At 41.4% G+C, this 14,949-nt stretch overlaps 1 protein-coding gene across 1 annotated transcript in view; it reads left to right on the top strand.

Moving 5' to 3' along the window:
- The window catches only part of ROCK2 (Rho associated coiled-coil containing protein kinase 2), a 158,090-nt gene that overhangs the window by 124,068 nt on the left and 19,073 nt on the right, over nt 1-14,949 (top strand). The window contains exons 20-28 of the mRNA XM_038751763.1: nt 2,408-2,592; nt 4,284-4,353; nt 4,706-4,809; nt 4,946-5,132; nt 9,758-9,851; nt 9,949-10,043; nt 11,328-11,507; nt 11,815-11,983; nt 14,751-14,821. Coding sequence (XP_038607691.1) covers nt 2,408-2,592; nt 4,284-4,353; nt 4,706-4,809; nt 4,946-5,132; nt 9,758-9,851; nt 9,949-10,043; nt 11,328-11,507; nt 11,815-11,983; nt 14,751-14,821 — 1,155 coding nt within the window. The remainder of the gene's footprint in view (nt 1-2,407; nt 2,593-4,283; nt 4,354-4,705; nt 4,810-4,945; nt 5,133-9,757; nt 9,852-9,948; nt 10,044-11,327; nt 11,508-11,814; nt 11,984-14,750; nt 14,822-14,949) is intronic.

The raw sequence follows: 14,949 nt of genomic DNA on the forward strand, positions 1-14,949 counted from the left end.
GCCCTCTGTCCCCCTGTAGGCTAAAGTACATGATGCTTGTATAGGAAACAAGCAGAAACCCAGATTCATTCATTCATTCATTCAATCGTATTTATTGAGCGCTTACTGTGTGCAGAGCACTGTACTAAGCACTTGGGAAGTACAAGTTGGCAAGATATAGAGACAGTCCCTACCCAACAGTGGGCTCACAGTCTAGAAGGGGGAGACAGACAACAAAACAAAACATATTAACAAAATAAATAGAATAAGTATGTACAAGTAAAATAAATAAATAGATTAATAAATATGTTCAAACATATATACATACATGTATATATATATATAAGGTGCTGTGGGGAGGGGAAAGAGGTAAGGCGGGGGGGATGGGGACGGGGAGCAGGGGGAGACGAAGGAGGGGGCTCAGTCTGGGAAGGCCTCCTGGAGCAGGTGAGCTCTCAGTAGGGCTTTGAAGGGAGGAAAAGAGCTAGCTTGGCAGATGTGCAGAGGGAGGGCATTCCAGGCCAGGGGGAGGACGTCGGCTGGGGATCGACGGCGGGACAGGTGAGAACGAGGCCCAGTGAGGAGGTTAGCGGCAGAGGAGCAGAGGGTGCAGGCTGGGCTGTAGAAGGAAAGAAGGGAGGTGAGGTAGGAGGGGGCAAGGTGATGGAGAGCCTTGAAGCTGAGTGTGAGGAGTTTTTGCCTGATGCATACGTTGATTGGTAGCCATTGGAGATTTTTGAGGAGGGGAGTAACATGCCCAGAGCGTTTCTGCACAAAGAAGATCTGGGCAGCAGTGTGAAGTATAGACTGAAGTGGGAAGAGACAGGAGGATGGGAGATCAGAGAGGAGGCTGATGCATTAATCCAGTTGGGATAGGATGAGAGATTGAACGAGCAGGGTAGCGGTTTGGATGGAGAGGAAAGGGCAGATCTTGGCGTTGCAGAAGTGAGACAGGCAGGTTGTGGTGATGGATTGGATGTGAGGGGTGAACGAGAGAGTGGAGTCGAGGATGACACCAAGGTTGCGGCTTGTGAGACGGGAAGGATGGTAGTGATGTCAACAGTGATGGGAAAGTGAGGGAGAGGGCAGGGTTTGGGAGGGAAGATAAGGAGTTCAGTCTTGGACATATTGAGTTTTAGATGGCGGGCAGTCATCCAGATAGAGATGTCCTGAAGGCAGGAGTAGATACGAGCCTGGAGGGAGGGAGAGAGAGTGAGCAGGGTCAGAGATGTAGATTTGGGTGTCATCAGCGTAGAGATGATAGTTGAAGATGTGGGAGCAAATGAGTTCACCAAGGGAGTGAATGTAGATAGAGAACAGAAGGGGACCAAGAACTGACCCTTGAAGAACCACTACAGTAAGGGGATGGGAGGGGGAGGAGGAGCCCGCAAAAGAGACTGAGAATGAACGGCTGGAGAGATAAAAGGAGAACCAGGAGAGGACAGAGTCTGTGAAGCCAAGGTTGGATAGCGTCATGAGGAGAAGGGGGTGATCCACAGTATCGAAGGCAGCTGAGAGGTCGAGGAGGATTAGATTAGATCAGATAACCAGTCTCCAACTTTAGGACCATTTTGCCGGCAGTCCCACTCTTCCAGAAGGCAAGCTTGAAGTACTTAGGCAGCAGCTGGGGAGTGGAGGAATCTGAGGGGTGTATGTGTGCCATTTCCTCTCATGCCTTTCTAATTGCCTTCTGAGTTATGTACATAACCGACAGACGATCACTCTCCTTGTCTTCAAAGCCTTCTTAAAAGCACATCTCCTCCATCAGGCCTTCTCCAATTTAGTTGTAATCTCCCACCCACTTCTGCATCATCTTTGCACTGGGATTTGCTCAATTTATTTACCCCTCCTTCAGTCCCACAGCACTTATGTGCATATCCCTAATTTATATTAATGTCCTTCTCCCCCATCTAGACTGTAAGCTCATTGTGGGCAGGGTCTATGTCTACCAACTCTTGTTATATTATACTCTCCCAAGTACTTAGTACAGCACTATGCATACAATAAGCACTCAATAAATACCACTGATTGATTGATCTCTGGACCAAATGAATCGAGTTGGTGAACCAGACAATGACACTTGCAATTTTATCTAATCTATTTAGAGAAGTGTATTTCATGTTCAAAAATAGGGCCACCGACAAGTGAAATATCTCATAAAACTTTCTGAATACTTGAGGCTGATCTTTTTGGAGGGGTTTTTTGTTTCATTAGTTGGCTTCAGGATGACATTTTTCTGAATTTTTTTCCAACATTCTCACAAATACAAAAATAGTTTCTACTGTGGAATGTGAAGTTATGCACAATCGAAAGGAAAAATCTCTGTTGTTTCTCTTGATTTGTCATGAGTGTTATTGCTGTCAGTGTGGTGTGAGAAGTGGTTTTGTTTCATTCTTTCAATATGCTGAGGAAATCATTTGTTTATCAGGTTAAGAACTTGACGTTAAAAATAGAGCAAGAAACACAGAAGCGTTGCCTTACACAAAATGACCTGAAAATGCAAACGCAGCAGGTCAACACGTTGAAAATGTCAGAGAAACAGATAAAACAAGAAAATAACCATCTGATTGAAATAAAATTGAGCTTGGAAAAGCAAAATGGCGAGCTTCGCAAGTAAGTAAATTTTAGTTTGCCTGAAACCTTTCCATTTTTTCTCATTTTTCCCTCAGGTTGGGGAAACAACCTGCAGGCTCTTTGACATTTTTAATTGAAAAGTCAAATTTAACATGTGTTTTGATTTACTTCCTCTGTCTCTAATCGTGTTATCAAATAATACCGTGACATTGTCAGGCTCTCCAATCAGTCAGTGGTTCCCTTGGAGTATAACAGGGTGACCTTGAAGATTCTGGAAGGTTAGTGTTAGGTTAATGCACCTTGTGTCCAATCCAGCCTTGGTCTATGTCAAGGATCTGAGAACCAAGCTGAACCGGAAGTAGGCTTGGTTTTGCTTTTGAGATATGCTTCAGGGTGTGCCTATAATAATAATAATAATAACTATGACATTTATTAAGCACTTTCTATGTGCAAAGCACTGTTCTAAGCCCTGGGGAGGTTACAGGGTGATCAGGTTGCCCCACAGGGAGCTCACAGTCTTAATCCCCATTTTACAGATGAGGGAACTGAGGCACAGAGAAGTTAAGTGACTTGCCCAAAGTCACACAGCTGACAATTGGCGGAGCCGGGGTTTGAACTCATGACCTCTGACTCCAAAGCCCATGCTCTTTCCACTGAGCCATGCTGCTTCCAAGAAGTTGGTCTAGTTGCTTCTGTGGCTTGGTGGGATTGTAGCTCAGCAGCCGAAGAGACTACTGCACGTGCATGTGATGTCCTGGCAGAAGTGAGGCCTGAGCCACCTGAATTTTTGGTTCATACTCTGTAGTCTGATGAGCCATCAGCGCTGAAACCAGACGACTGTATTGAGCCTGAACTTAGCTCTTGGAGCCCAGCCTGATTTGGCCTCTTCTAATTCTTCTCTATTCATTCAATTCAGTCGTATTTATTGAGCACTTTCTGTGTCCAGTTCACTGTACTAAACGCTTGGAAAGTAAAAGTTGGCAACATATAGAGACGGTCCCTACCCAACAGCAGGCTCACAGTCTAGAAGGGGGAGACAGACAACAAAAGATATTAACAAAATAAAATAAATAGAATATGTATGTATAAGTCAAATAAATAAGTAGAGTAATAAATATGCACAAACATATATACCTATATACAGGTGCTGTGGGGAGGGGAAGGAGGTAGGGCGGGGGGATGGGCGGGGAGAGAGGAAGGAGGGGGCTCTGTCTGGGAATCTTGGGACCTGCAAGTCTATCCTGTTAAAGGTGGGCAGAGGATCTCTAAGCACTAAGATGCAGCCGATAGATGGAATTGAACCTGGGCTACCATAGACAGGAGTTGGGTTTCCGAGGATCTTAGGACTTGTTTAAAGTAAACCTGAACTCCTGATGTGATCTTGTCCACCCAGCCCACATCATTACAAGAGTTAACTCTACTTTGATCACAGTTTTAGACTGTAAGTTCCTTAGAGAATGTGTGCACCAACTCTATCATACTCTCCCAAGTGCTTAACTACAGTGCTCTGCCCACAGTAAGCGCTCAGTAAATACCATTGATTGGGTGATTAAGGAGGATTTTGTTTTCCAGAGCTAAAATTAGGAAAATCGCTTAGTTTCAGACCAGTAAGAGGCATTGCTCAACTGCTTTGCATGTGGGTAAGAGTGACCAGTGTAATAATTTGCTGATGATGCTAGCGATGATGTTTTAGCATTGTCTCCAAAATTATTTGTTTAATATCCTTGTAGGGAACGGCAAGATGCAGATGGGCAGATGAAAGAGCTCCAAGATCAGCTTGAAGCTGAGCAGTATTTTTCGGTGGGTAATGGATCATTTAATTTGAATAGTAATGATTTGGAATGGGTAGAATATGCCTTCCTTCTTAATCTGCATAGTAGTGATTTGGAATGAGTAGAATATGCCTTTCTCGTTCAGGAAACTGCAGCATTTCCAAATTTCTAAAAGGGCTCTCTTTAGGAATATAATGGGGTCTGAGTTTATGGCAAAGAAATTATCAGTTGTTCAGAAACCCCAGGTAAATAAAATATTTCAAGTTGTCACCCTGACTAGTCTTAAAATGTGAAGAAAGGTTTAATTTAGGAATAAATTATTCCTGTGTTTCCCGCCCCCCCGCCCCCTTTAATATTTTGTCCTCCTGTGTTTATTTTAGACTCTATACAAAACACAAGTTCGGGAACTTAAAGAAGAATGTGAAGAAAAGATAAAGCTTTGTAAAGAGATGCAGCAGAAGATTCAGGAATTGCAAGATGAGAAGTGAGATGAATTAATAATTATTATTTTCTGTTTACAAAATCAGGTAGAAAAGCAGAAGTAGACAAAATTAAGGCACAGAAGTGCTAGTTTGTATAGGGCATTTCCTCTTGAATATATCTTTGTCTCTGAATTCTAGGGATTCCTTGGCTGCACAGCTTGAGATCACCCTGACCAAAGCCGATTCAGAGCAGCTGGCTCGTTCCATTGCTGAAGAACAGTATTCCGATTTGGAAAAGGAGAAGATCATGAAAGAGCTGGAGATCAAAGAGATGATGGCAAGACACAAACAGGAGCTTACTGAGAAAGATGCCACCATAGGATCTGTAAGGAAAAAAAAATTTGGACAATTTTATAAGCTAGTAATTGAGTTGCTTTTTAATGAATTTTGTTGCCATACAAGTGTGAAGTATGGTTCTAAGGCAAGAATAAGGTAGTGCTAGCTAAAGGCAGAACTGTACTGGGGCCCAAAGGTTTTAGCGGCTGTACAGAGTATAAGGGTTTAGTGATGGTGATGATTGTGCCAGTAAAAGGCTCTCCCTCCTACTAAGACTGTAAACCTCATATGGGACAGGGACTGTCTGACCTGATTGTCCCCCAGTACTTAATACAGAGCGTGGAATGTAGTTAATATAAAATAAATATTATTATTATGAATAACTTTCTACATTTAGCTCTTACTGGGGTAAGCTCTGGAGAAAATAAAACTATTCTGCTCAGTTTGAAAAAGGAAAAGTTTTAAATGGGGAAGCTATTAAGAAACACAGGAACAGTGTTTAAGAACATTATGTGAGAAAACAGTTCTTGGAGAGGGATTCCTTAGGAGCCTGAGAGCTCCAGGTCACACAGCCCTTGGATAAGAATAATAATAAAATAATTATGGTACTTTTTAAGCACTTACTGTGTGCCAAGCACTGTTCTAAGCTATGGGGTAAATTCAAGTTAGGTTGGAAACCATCCCTGTCCCACATAGGGCTCACACTCTTAATCCATTTTACAGTTGAGGTAACCAAAGCACAGAGAACTGAAATGTCGTGCCCAGGTCACACAGCAGACGTGTGGTGGAGCTGGGATTAGAACCCATGACCTTCTGACTCCCAGGCTGTGCTCCATTGACTAAGCCACGCTGCTTCTCCATGTTGGCCTAGAGGAACCTAGGGGCCTGGGAGTAAGAAGACTCATTTTTTGTTTTAAATGGTAATAAAGCGCTTACTTTATGTCACCTGCTGTACTAAGTACTGGGGTAGGTATAAGATCATTAGATTGGACACAGTTCTTGTCCTACATGGGGCCCTTAGTCCTAGTCACCATTTTGCAGGTGAGCTGTCTGAGTTCCAGAGAAGTTAAATGACTTGTGGTAGGTCACACAGCAGACAAGTGGTGGACCCAGAATTAGAACCCAGGTCCCTCCCAGGCCTGTGCTGTATCCACTAGGCACTCTGTTTCTTATTGGGTTCTAATCCCAGCTCCTCCACATAGCTGCTGTGTGACCTTGGACAAGTCACTTCACTTCCCCGTGCCTCAGTTCCCTCATCTGCAAAATGGAGATTCAGTGCCTGTTCTCCCTCCTGCTTAGACTGTGAGCCCTAGGTGGGACCTGCTTAACTTTTATCTGCCCCAGCACTTAGCATAGTGCTTGGCACATAGTAGGTGCTTAACAAATACCTCAATTGTTGTTGTTGTTGTTATCATTATTATTGTTATTATTTTTAGGAACGGTGGGTTTCAGAGCCCTTGCCTCAAGCTCACTTGATAATAAACCTGAATTTTTTGTGTTTGGGGAGTTCACAATTTGTGTAGCTCCTGTGTGTTTGCTTTATGAAAGACTAGGATTGCAACTTCAAGAGCATTTGAAAGCTTTAAGCACCTCCATTCTACCCTACTGTTATATTTGTAATCAAGTGGGAAGGGTCTCGGTGGCCCTGAGCTCCAGTGGCTCAGTGTCAAGTTGCTCAATAAATACGATTGATGATGAGACACAGAACTCACGTTATGAGTGGCTTCCCAGCAAGGGTCAGTCAAAACTTCAGGAAGAGCAACTTAAAGTAAAAGTTAAGGGCTCAAATAGGAGACATGGCGTTGATAATAAAAACTAGGAATACTGATAATTTGTATGTCTTTCCTGGGTTTGCGTCTGGCCTTTAAGGCAACTCTGCCTCCTTTATAGTGATGCTGTGTGCAAGAGGGAGAGGGGGCGGTTAAGACAATAATGGGTAACAAGGTAGGGAAGCAGTGTGGGCATGAATATGGGCCTGGGAGTTGGAGGGCCTGGGTTCTAATCCTTACTCCCCCACTTATCTGCTCTGTGTCCCTGGGCAGGTCACTTCTCTGCATCAGTTTCCTCATCTGTAAAATGGGTATTAAAGATTGTGAACCCAACGTGGGACATGGACTGTGTCCAACCTGATTAGCTTGTTTCTTCCTAAAATAAGTGCTTAACAAATACCATTCAAAAAAACTGATTCAACTTTGAACTGAAGGGAACGAGGAAAGGAAAATTTAGTAGACATTTTTCAGGATACAGAGTAGAGTGATTAGCGATCCAATCTGCCTATGGCCCTATTGTGATTAAACCAAAAAGACTTCCTATCTTGGCATTTCTTACTGAAATCAATATGAGGGCAATGGCTATTTTATTTAAAAAAACAACTGATGTGAAGCTGTTTTTGGCAATGTAGGCTTTCTATTATTAATACTCAGAAAAGTTCTACAAGCCTGATCAAACCAGCAGTAGTATTTGTTTAAAGTACTCTTGAAATCTTTTGTTATCAAATATTCATTTTAGGGCCCGCTTTTCAAGAATATTTGTGTATTACTGATATTTATTCACCTAGCACTGCCTACATCCTAAATGTGTTGGCTGTATTTGTTTAGTAGCAGTTTCATTTTGTGTCTTCCATTAAGAACCTGAGGCTATTTTCAGGAGATGTATAAGAAAATCACTGTCTTGAGTGAACACTTCAGTGGAGGAAACAAATATTCAACAGCAAGTATAAACGTATTCAGTTTAGCATATGGAGCTAGAGAGATTGTTTGGAGATACTAAGCTTGAGGTATTAATGGGAAGTCCAAGAGGAGATGCCCTGGAGACAGGAAAAAATTGAGATGAGAAGGATGGGAAAGAAGGGAGCTCCTGGAGGTATAGATTAAAATCTGTGAGCAGAAAGAAGAGTGAATCAATCAGTCAGTAGTTTATTAAGCACTTACTGTGTGCAGAGCACATTACTAAGCATTTGAGAGTACAATACAGCAGAGTTGGTAGACATGTTCCCTGCTCACCAGGAGCTTACAGTCTAGAGGGGGGAGGCAGACATTAAAATAAATTATGGATATGTATCTAAGAGCTGTGGGGATGAGGTTAAAGGGATTATCAAATACCTAAAGCGTATAGATCCAAGTGCTTAGGTAATGCAAAAGGGAGAAGGAGTAGGGGAAATAAGGAGGGCTTAGTCAGGGAAGGCCTCTTGGAGGAGATGAGATTTTAATAAGGTTTGGAAGGTGGGGAGAATGGTGGTTTGTTGGATATGAAAGGGAAAGGAATTCTAGGCCAGAGGGAGAATGAGACCAGGGTGTCATTGGTGAGATAGACAAGATAATAATAATAATAATAATGGTGGCATTTATTAAGCGCTTACTATGTGCAAAGCACTGTTCTAAGCACTGGGGAAGATACAGGGTGATCAGGTTGTCCCATGGGGGGCTCACAGTCTTAATCCCCATTTTACAGAGGAGGAACTGAGGCACAGAGAAGTCAAGTGACTTGCCCAAAGTCACACAGCTGACAATTGGCAGAGCCGGGATTTGAACCCATGACCTCTGACTCCAAAGCCCGGGCTCTTTCCACTGAGCCACGCTTCTTCTCTACAGTAGATTGGCATTAGAGGAGCACAGTGTGTGGGCTGGGTTGTAGCAGGAAATCAGTGAGGTGAAAAGGAGGGGGTGAGCTAGTCGAGTGATTTAAAACCAATAGTAAAGAGTTTCCGTTTAATGTGGAGGTGGATGGTCAACTGTTAGAGGTTTTTGAGTAGTGGGGAGGTAGTTATGAGCTGAACATTTTTCTTTAGAAAACTAATCCAGTAAGGACTGGAGTAGAGAGAGTCTGGAGGAAGGGAAAGTCTGTGAGGAGGCTGATGTAGTAATGAAGGGAAGATATAAGTGCATAGATCAGCATAGTAGCAGTTAGGATAGAAAAGAGAAGGTGGGTTTTAGCAATGGTTGCGAAGGTAGAACCGGCAGATTGAATGTGCCAGTTGAAAGAAAGCAGTGATTCGAGGATAATGCCAACGTTATGGGTTTGTGAAACAGGGTGATGTTCTCTACAGTAATGGGAAAGACAGGGAGGACAGGTTGTGGGTGGGAAGATGAGTTCCATTTTGGACATGTTAAAGTTTGAGGTGTCATTGGGTCACATCCAAATAGTTATGTCCTGAAAGCAGGAGGAAAGCAAGTCAGGGCTGGACAGGTAAATTTGACATATAAGAGCTAGGAACACAGATTCAAGACTTGAGGGATCTGAGATACTTTGAGAAGACAGTGGTCAGTAATGATATAGAGAAGACAGCCTCTGTCCAGTTTTCAAAAGATCGGATAGTTGAAAGAAATCAAGCAAAAAAGTAATAGTTATCAGTGGACACCCAAAGACATCAAGGGACAGTAAGTTTTGCAGTGTGATTTGAAAGGGAGTAGCACTTGAGCCTTGCCTGAAGGAATGAGATAACAATCTTTGCATGAAGTAAGAGGAAGAAAGTAGATGCTAAGCATCTCAGGTACTATGAGCCACTTGCTATTTCTCTGATAAGGTAGTCAAAAGCAACAATAGAGTGATTAGAATAGTGCTCTGCACACAGTAAGAGCTTACAGGAAGACAAGGTGTGATTTTGGCAGCAGTCTAAAAATAATCCTGTGGTGTTAATCAGTATTCTCCTTTTTATTGATTTTCAAATTTTTGTAGCTTGAAGAAGCCAATAGAACACTAACTAGTGATGTGGCTAATCTGGCAAATGAGAAAGAAGAATTGAATAACAAAGTGAAAGAAGTCCAGGAACGTATGTAATCACTTAAAATCTTTGTGTTAATATGTACCTTATTCTTTAAGCTGTCTTTGCCCTAAGCAGCTTTTATAGATGCATTTTTATGTTACAGAAATTTCAAGGATGAAAGATGAAGAAACAAGTGTATCCATTATTAAGGCTCAATATGAGAGACAACTGCTAACTGAAAGAACACTGAAAACACAGGTAGGTTATATCTAGGCCCTTCTTTGTAGCTCTTTGTGGGGGCCTGGTCAAAGTCGCAGATGTTAATTTTGATGTACAGATTATGTGCTCACCGTGGGTAAATGTTTCCATTGCAAACTTGACAGACTCCCAACTGAAATTCATCTTTCTCATTTGTGTGAATTATTGATTTGTCAGGTAGTGTGAAGCACTTAGTACAGTGCTCAAGCACTTAGTACAGTGCTCTGCACACAGTAAGCGCTCAATAAATGCGATTGAGTGAATGAATGAATGAATATCAATGATCTCTTTGGGACAGCAGGGTCAGAAATAGGGAAGCAGCGTGGCATAGTGGAAAGAATCTGGCCCTGGGAGTTAGAGGATTTAGGTTCTAATCCCATTTCTGCCAATTGCTTGCTGTGAGGCCTCAGGCAAGTCACTTCGCTTCTGTGCCTCAGTTTCTTCAACGTTAAAATGGGGATTCAATAGCCTCTTCTCCCTGCTACTTAGACTGTGAGCCTCATCCCATACAGGGACTGTGTGCAACCTAATTAACATGTACCTTTCCCAGTATTTAGAAGAGTTTTCGACACATAATAAGCACTTGACAAATGCCTTAAAAAAATAGAGTGGTTTAGGCTAGCCACCCTAGTGCCTTCTCCATTTACAGATTTGTTACAGCTGAATTAGCTGCACCAGTAGCTGCCGTAGGTATCTATCCAGTTTTCTCAGCTACAACTCTGCCCACCCTTCTGGAGCATATTTTATGTTCCTTCTTTAGAAGAGCATTGGTGGTGTGCTAAACCCCTTCCAAACAGGGAACATAAAGGCCTCTTCCTCCACTGTCCGAGTGGGCACTCTGAAGCCAACTTTTCAAAACACAAACTTCAGTGCAGGCTCCATGCACTAAAGTTTTTGATTTTGAAAAGTTGGTTATATCATGTACACGTATTGTGTAACACAGTGAAGCTAAGATAATGGTTAAGAAAGATTCCAAAGTCATTTTCTCATCCCTGTCTCTGTTGTTCCCCTCAATCCTCTGCCCCATGCAATTTTGGGGAAGTGGTGAGAACTAACCTTCAGACAGTGTTCTCCTCAGTGGGTTTCAAATTTGAAAAGATGAGAATTTAGCAGGACGTAGGCTAGGAGTGCAGGGCAGTGGGAGTAAAGATAAACACATAGTACTTCAAATGGCTGAAGAATGCTGTTATTTGACTGGGGTGGGGGTGTTTGGAGTAGGGTCCCCTTAGGGATGGGTTGCAGAAAAACTCAACATGATGTATATTTATTTTTGTCATTTTTAAGGCTGTGAATAAATTGGCTGAGATCATGAATCGGAAGGATCCTGTCAAACGGGGTGCTGACACTGATGTGAGGAGGAAAGAGAAGGAGAATAGAAAGCTGCACATGGAACTTAAATCTGAACGTGAAAAGTTAACTCAGATGATGATCAAATATCAGAAGGAGATGAATGAAATGCAGGCCGTAAGGACCCTTTTGCAGAAATTAAATGGATGATCTTTTTCTTAGCCATTGATTTTGGGAAGTAGATTGTTCATTTTCAGTATTTCTCTGTGGAAAAGTTTGCTCCCAACATGCTGAATGAAATAACATTTTGGCTTCTGTTTTCTCAGAGAGTAACTTGTCTCTCTCTTCACTGTCCCATGAGTAGTATTTACCTTTTCACCTGTTGCTGAAGCTACCCTTGGAGAATTGGGCTTAAAAAGAACATAAGTAAATTCTGTCTGTTCCACAACAGCAGATCTTCACATGCAACATTTCCTTTTTATAGCAAATAGCCGAGGAGAGCCAGATCCGGATCGAGTTGCAGATGACCCTGGACAGCAAGGACAGTGACATCGAGCAGCTGCGCTCCCAGCTTCAGACCATACACATTGGGCTGGATAGCTCCAGCATTGGCAGTGGGCCAGGAGAGGCAGAGGCGGATGACGGCTTCCCAGGTACGTCTATGTTCAGGGCTTTGAACCACCTCAGTAAGAGGGCTTTGGCAGCAGAAATGAAATCCTAAAATTCATCACTTTCAAATCCTTTGACTGAGCCATTTCCAGAATTCACTGCAGAATACTTTTTTTTAACTTATCTGAGGAAACTGGTGACCTTGGTGGGCTAGCCTTAATTGGCGATCGGTAAATCTAATTTGGCTTCACCCGATCCCAGTGTTGCCTTTCATTTTTGTTTTTAGTAGTCCACTGTATGACAAATGTAGGAACTAACTTTACTTTGACTTTCCTCTGTCTGATTTTTCTGTTAATTTCTCTTTCTGCACTCTTCCCTCCTTTTGCATCGGATCTTTAGTTCATATCACTCAGTCACATACTATGGAGTCCATGTCTTTCACCTACCAGCGTTCTTCCACCTCTCTCAATATTGCCACTAAGCCTTCTGGTTCTCACATGCTTCTCGACTCTGATTCTGACTCAGAGGAAGAATTCTTGTCTTGTGCACCCATTTCTTCGGAATCTGATAGTGCAGGTGACATCCTGAAAACCATTTCAAAAATGCTCTCCTTATCTTCCTAACTTCGGGACTTGTGCAGTGTTTCCATGATACTAATAACTTCCTACTCTTTTCACTAACTAGCTGCATGCACGTGGAAAGAATTATTTTGTGATTTTTAAAAACAGAACTACTCATGCAAGCTCACTCTTTTAGGAAGCCTGCATTGCCATGGCAGTCAGATGTTTTGTTTTACAAATGGATGATTTTTGATGCTTAGCCATTTAAAAAAATCATTAATTGTAATTGGAGATGTAGTAAAATTGAGCTAGAAGTACAAAGTTCGTGTGAACGTGAAAATATTCTGCAACTTGAACTTACGTGAACTCAACTTTTATCTAGAATGATTTTGCTTTTTGGCCATTTTGCTTGCTTGCTTTATCTCTATTAACACTTGCCAGAATGTAGGAAAAAATAGAAGGGTTTATGTGTGGTGTTTCAGAGGATTTCTGTGTGTACTTATATACACTAAAAAGGCAGTTTTTTGTATTAGTTATTCCTCAAAGCACCGATACGTAATAACTTGTAGTGGCACTCAAGGCACTAAGATGATGAGGTGACTCTAGATGAGTTTTGTTCAAGCAGGAGCACGTACTAATAACCAGATAAGAGTGCTACTATGTTTATTGCCACAAATTTCCTTTTAGCCAGTAGCCTATTGCAACAACAGAACTTCAAATTTTGTCTTGACATGAGGAAATAGAATTTGTGCTTGACAAGATTTCTTCTCTGGTGAACTGACCTACCTTTTTGAGAAATGTCGCCCATGTCAGGATATCAGAATAACAAAACCTAGTGTCATGACCATCAAGTTGAATTGCAAGTTAGTTATCTTGAAGAGAGGAAACCCCTATGGTGGTGGTGGGTTTGCTTTCATGACTTGGTGCTTTGGAGTTTTGTTGTTTTTTTTTTCACCTGGTTTCTTCCAGCCAAGAAAGTGAATCCTGCTCCCTCTTCCCATCCTCACCCCTTGGGTTCACTAAGTGTGAAAGTTATTTAGATCAAATAATTTTCATGGAATTTTGGTAACTGAAAGTGATTTATAAAGAGCACGGGTCTGGGAGTGAGAGAACTTACTTGAGTTTTAATCCTGGTTCTGCCACTTGTATGTATGCTGGGTGACCTTGGGCAAGTCATTTAATCATATTTTTTGAGCATCTACTGTGAGCAGAGCACTGTACCAAGCTCTGGGGAGAGTAACAAGCTCGTGTGAGAGTACAATATAATGGAGTTTTTTGACATGTCAGGGTTGATTGATTTAGCACTGCTATTTTTACATCGTAGAGAATGTTGACAGTTTAGCACAGAACATTGTAACTGAGAGAAACTTGCGTGTGCCCAGTGGGGAATTCACTGGAGTCAAAATAGGTGCAGTGTTGTAGTCAGGGTGGTGTTCTAAAAGTAAGGCCAAGTTTGACTCCTCATCGTTGTTCATTTATTTCTAAGCCCACTGCTGTACAAGAAACACATGACGCAACAATGACAAATTTTAGAATAATAGGGCTGTAAGGAACCTCAAGAGATTATCAAGTCCTTCAGGTAGGGTCACGTTTAAACCATTCCAGACAGATGAGACTTGGTAAAAATATGTTTTTTCTTGAAATGAGGCTTTATTAAGTGTATAAATTTTAAAAAAAATTTGGATAATTTGTTTTAAGTGCCTCAATTCAATTTTTTTCTTGATTTGAATAATTTTTATAAAGAACTGAATTACATTGTAATGCAATCATTTAATGTTAAAATTATTTTCTCACAAACTAGCATCTTTTGTTAAAACATGAGTTTTTTCTGGAGGAGAGTTTTGTATGGTCCCCATAATGAGGTATTTCTCTATTTGACCATATTTTGCAGTCATCTCCCAGGCAGAATCACAGGATGAGTCGTAAACTGCTCTTTGGTTTGTTTCATAATAGAGCCGCAAAAATATGATATCCTCAAATGAAATAAATAGGATTTTTGCCAGAGTAAAATATCACAGAAAATAGAGATTATCAATGCTAACAGAGTGCTTTTAATTTTTTTGCACTACAATAGTATACAATTGGGTGTTCACTGCAGGTAGAGCCTTCATAATCAGCTGGTGTACATTTTGTAAAGATAATTTTAAGTGTATTCTTAATAATGATAGACCAAAATATACTAAAATATAACTGCATGATGGTTTCAGAAAATTATTTCCTATATTGCTGACTTTCTTTGTGTTAATTGTAGAATCAAGATTAGAGGGATGGCTTTCATTACCTGTACGAAATAACACTAAAAAGTTTGGATGGGTTAAAAAGGTAAGAAAACCCTCTTTGATAAATTAAACTCGCTTGTTATAATCCAGTATGTTGTTAGAATTCAATTAGTCTTTTCTGCAGGATTGTAATGTCTTTGGGACTGACTTCTTCATAGCATTTAGATGATG

The sequence above is a fragment of the Tachyglossus aculeatus genome, chromosome 1, assembly GCF_015852505.1.
Source record: "Tachyglossus aculeatus isolate mTacAcu1 chromosome 1, mTacAcu1.pri, whole genome shotgun sequence".
Lineage (NCBI taxonomy): Eukaryota > Metazoa > Chordata > Mammalia > Monotremata > Tachyglossidae > Tachyglossus > Tachyglossus aculeatus.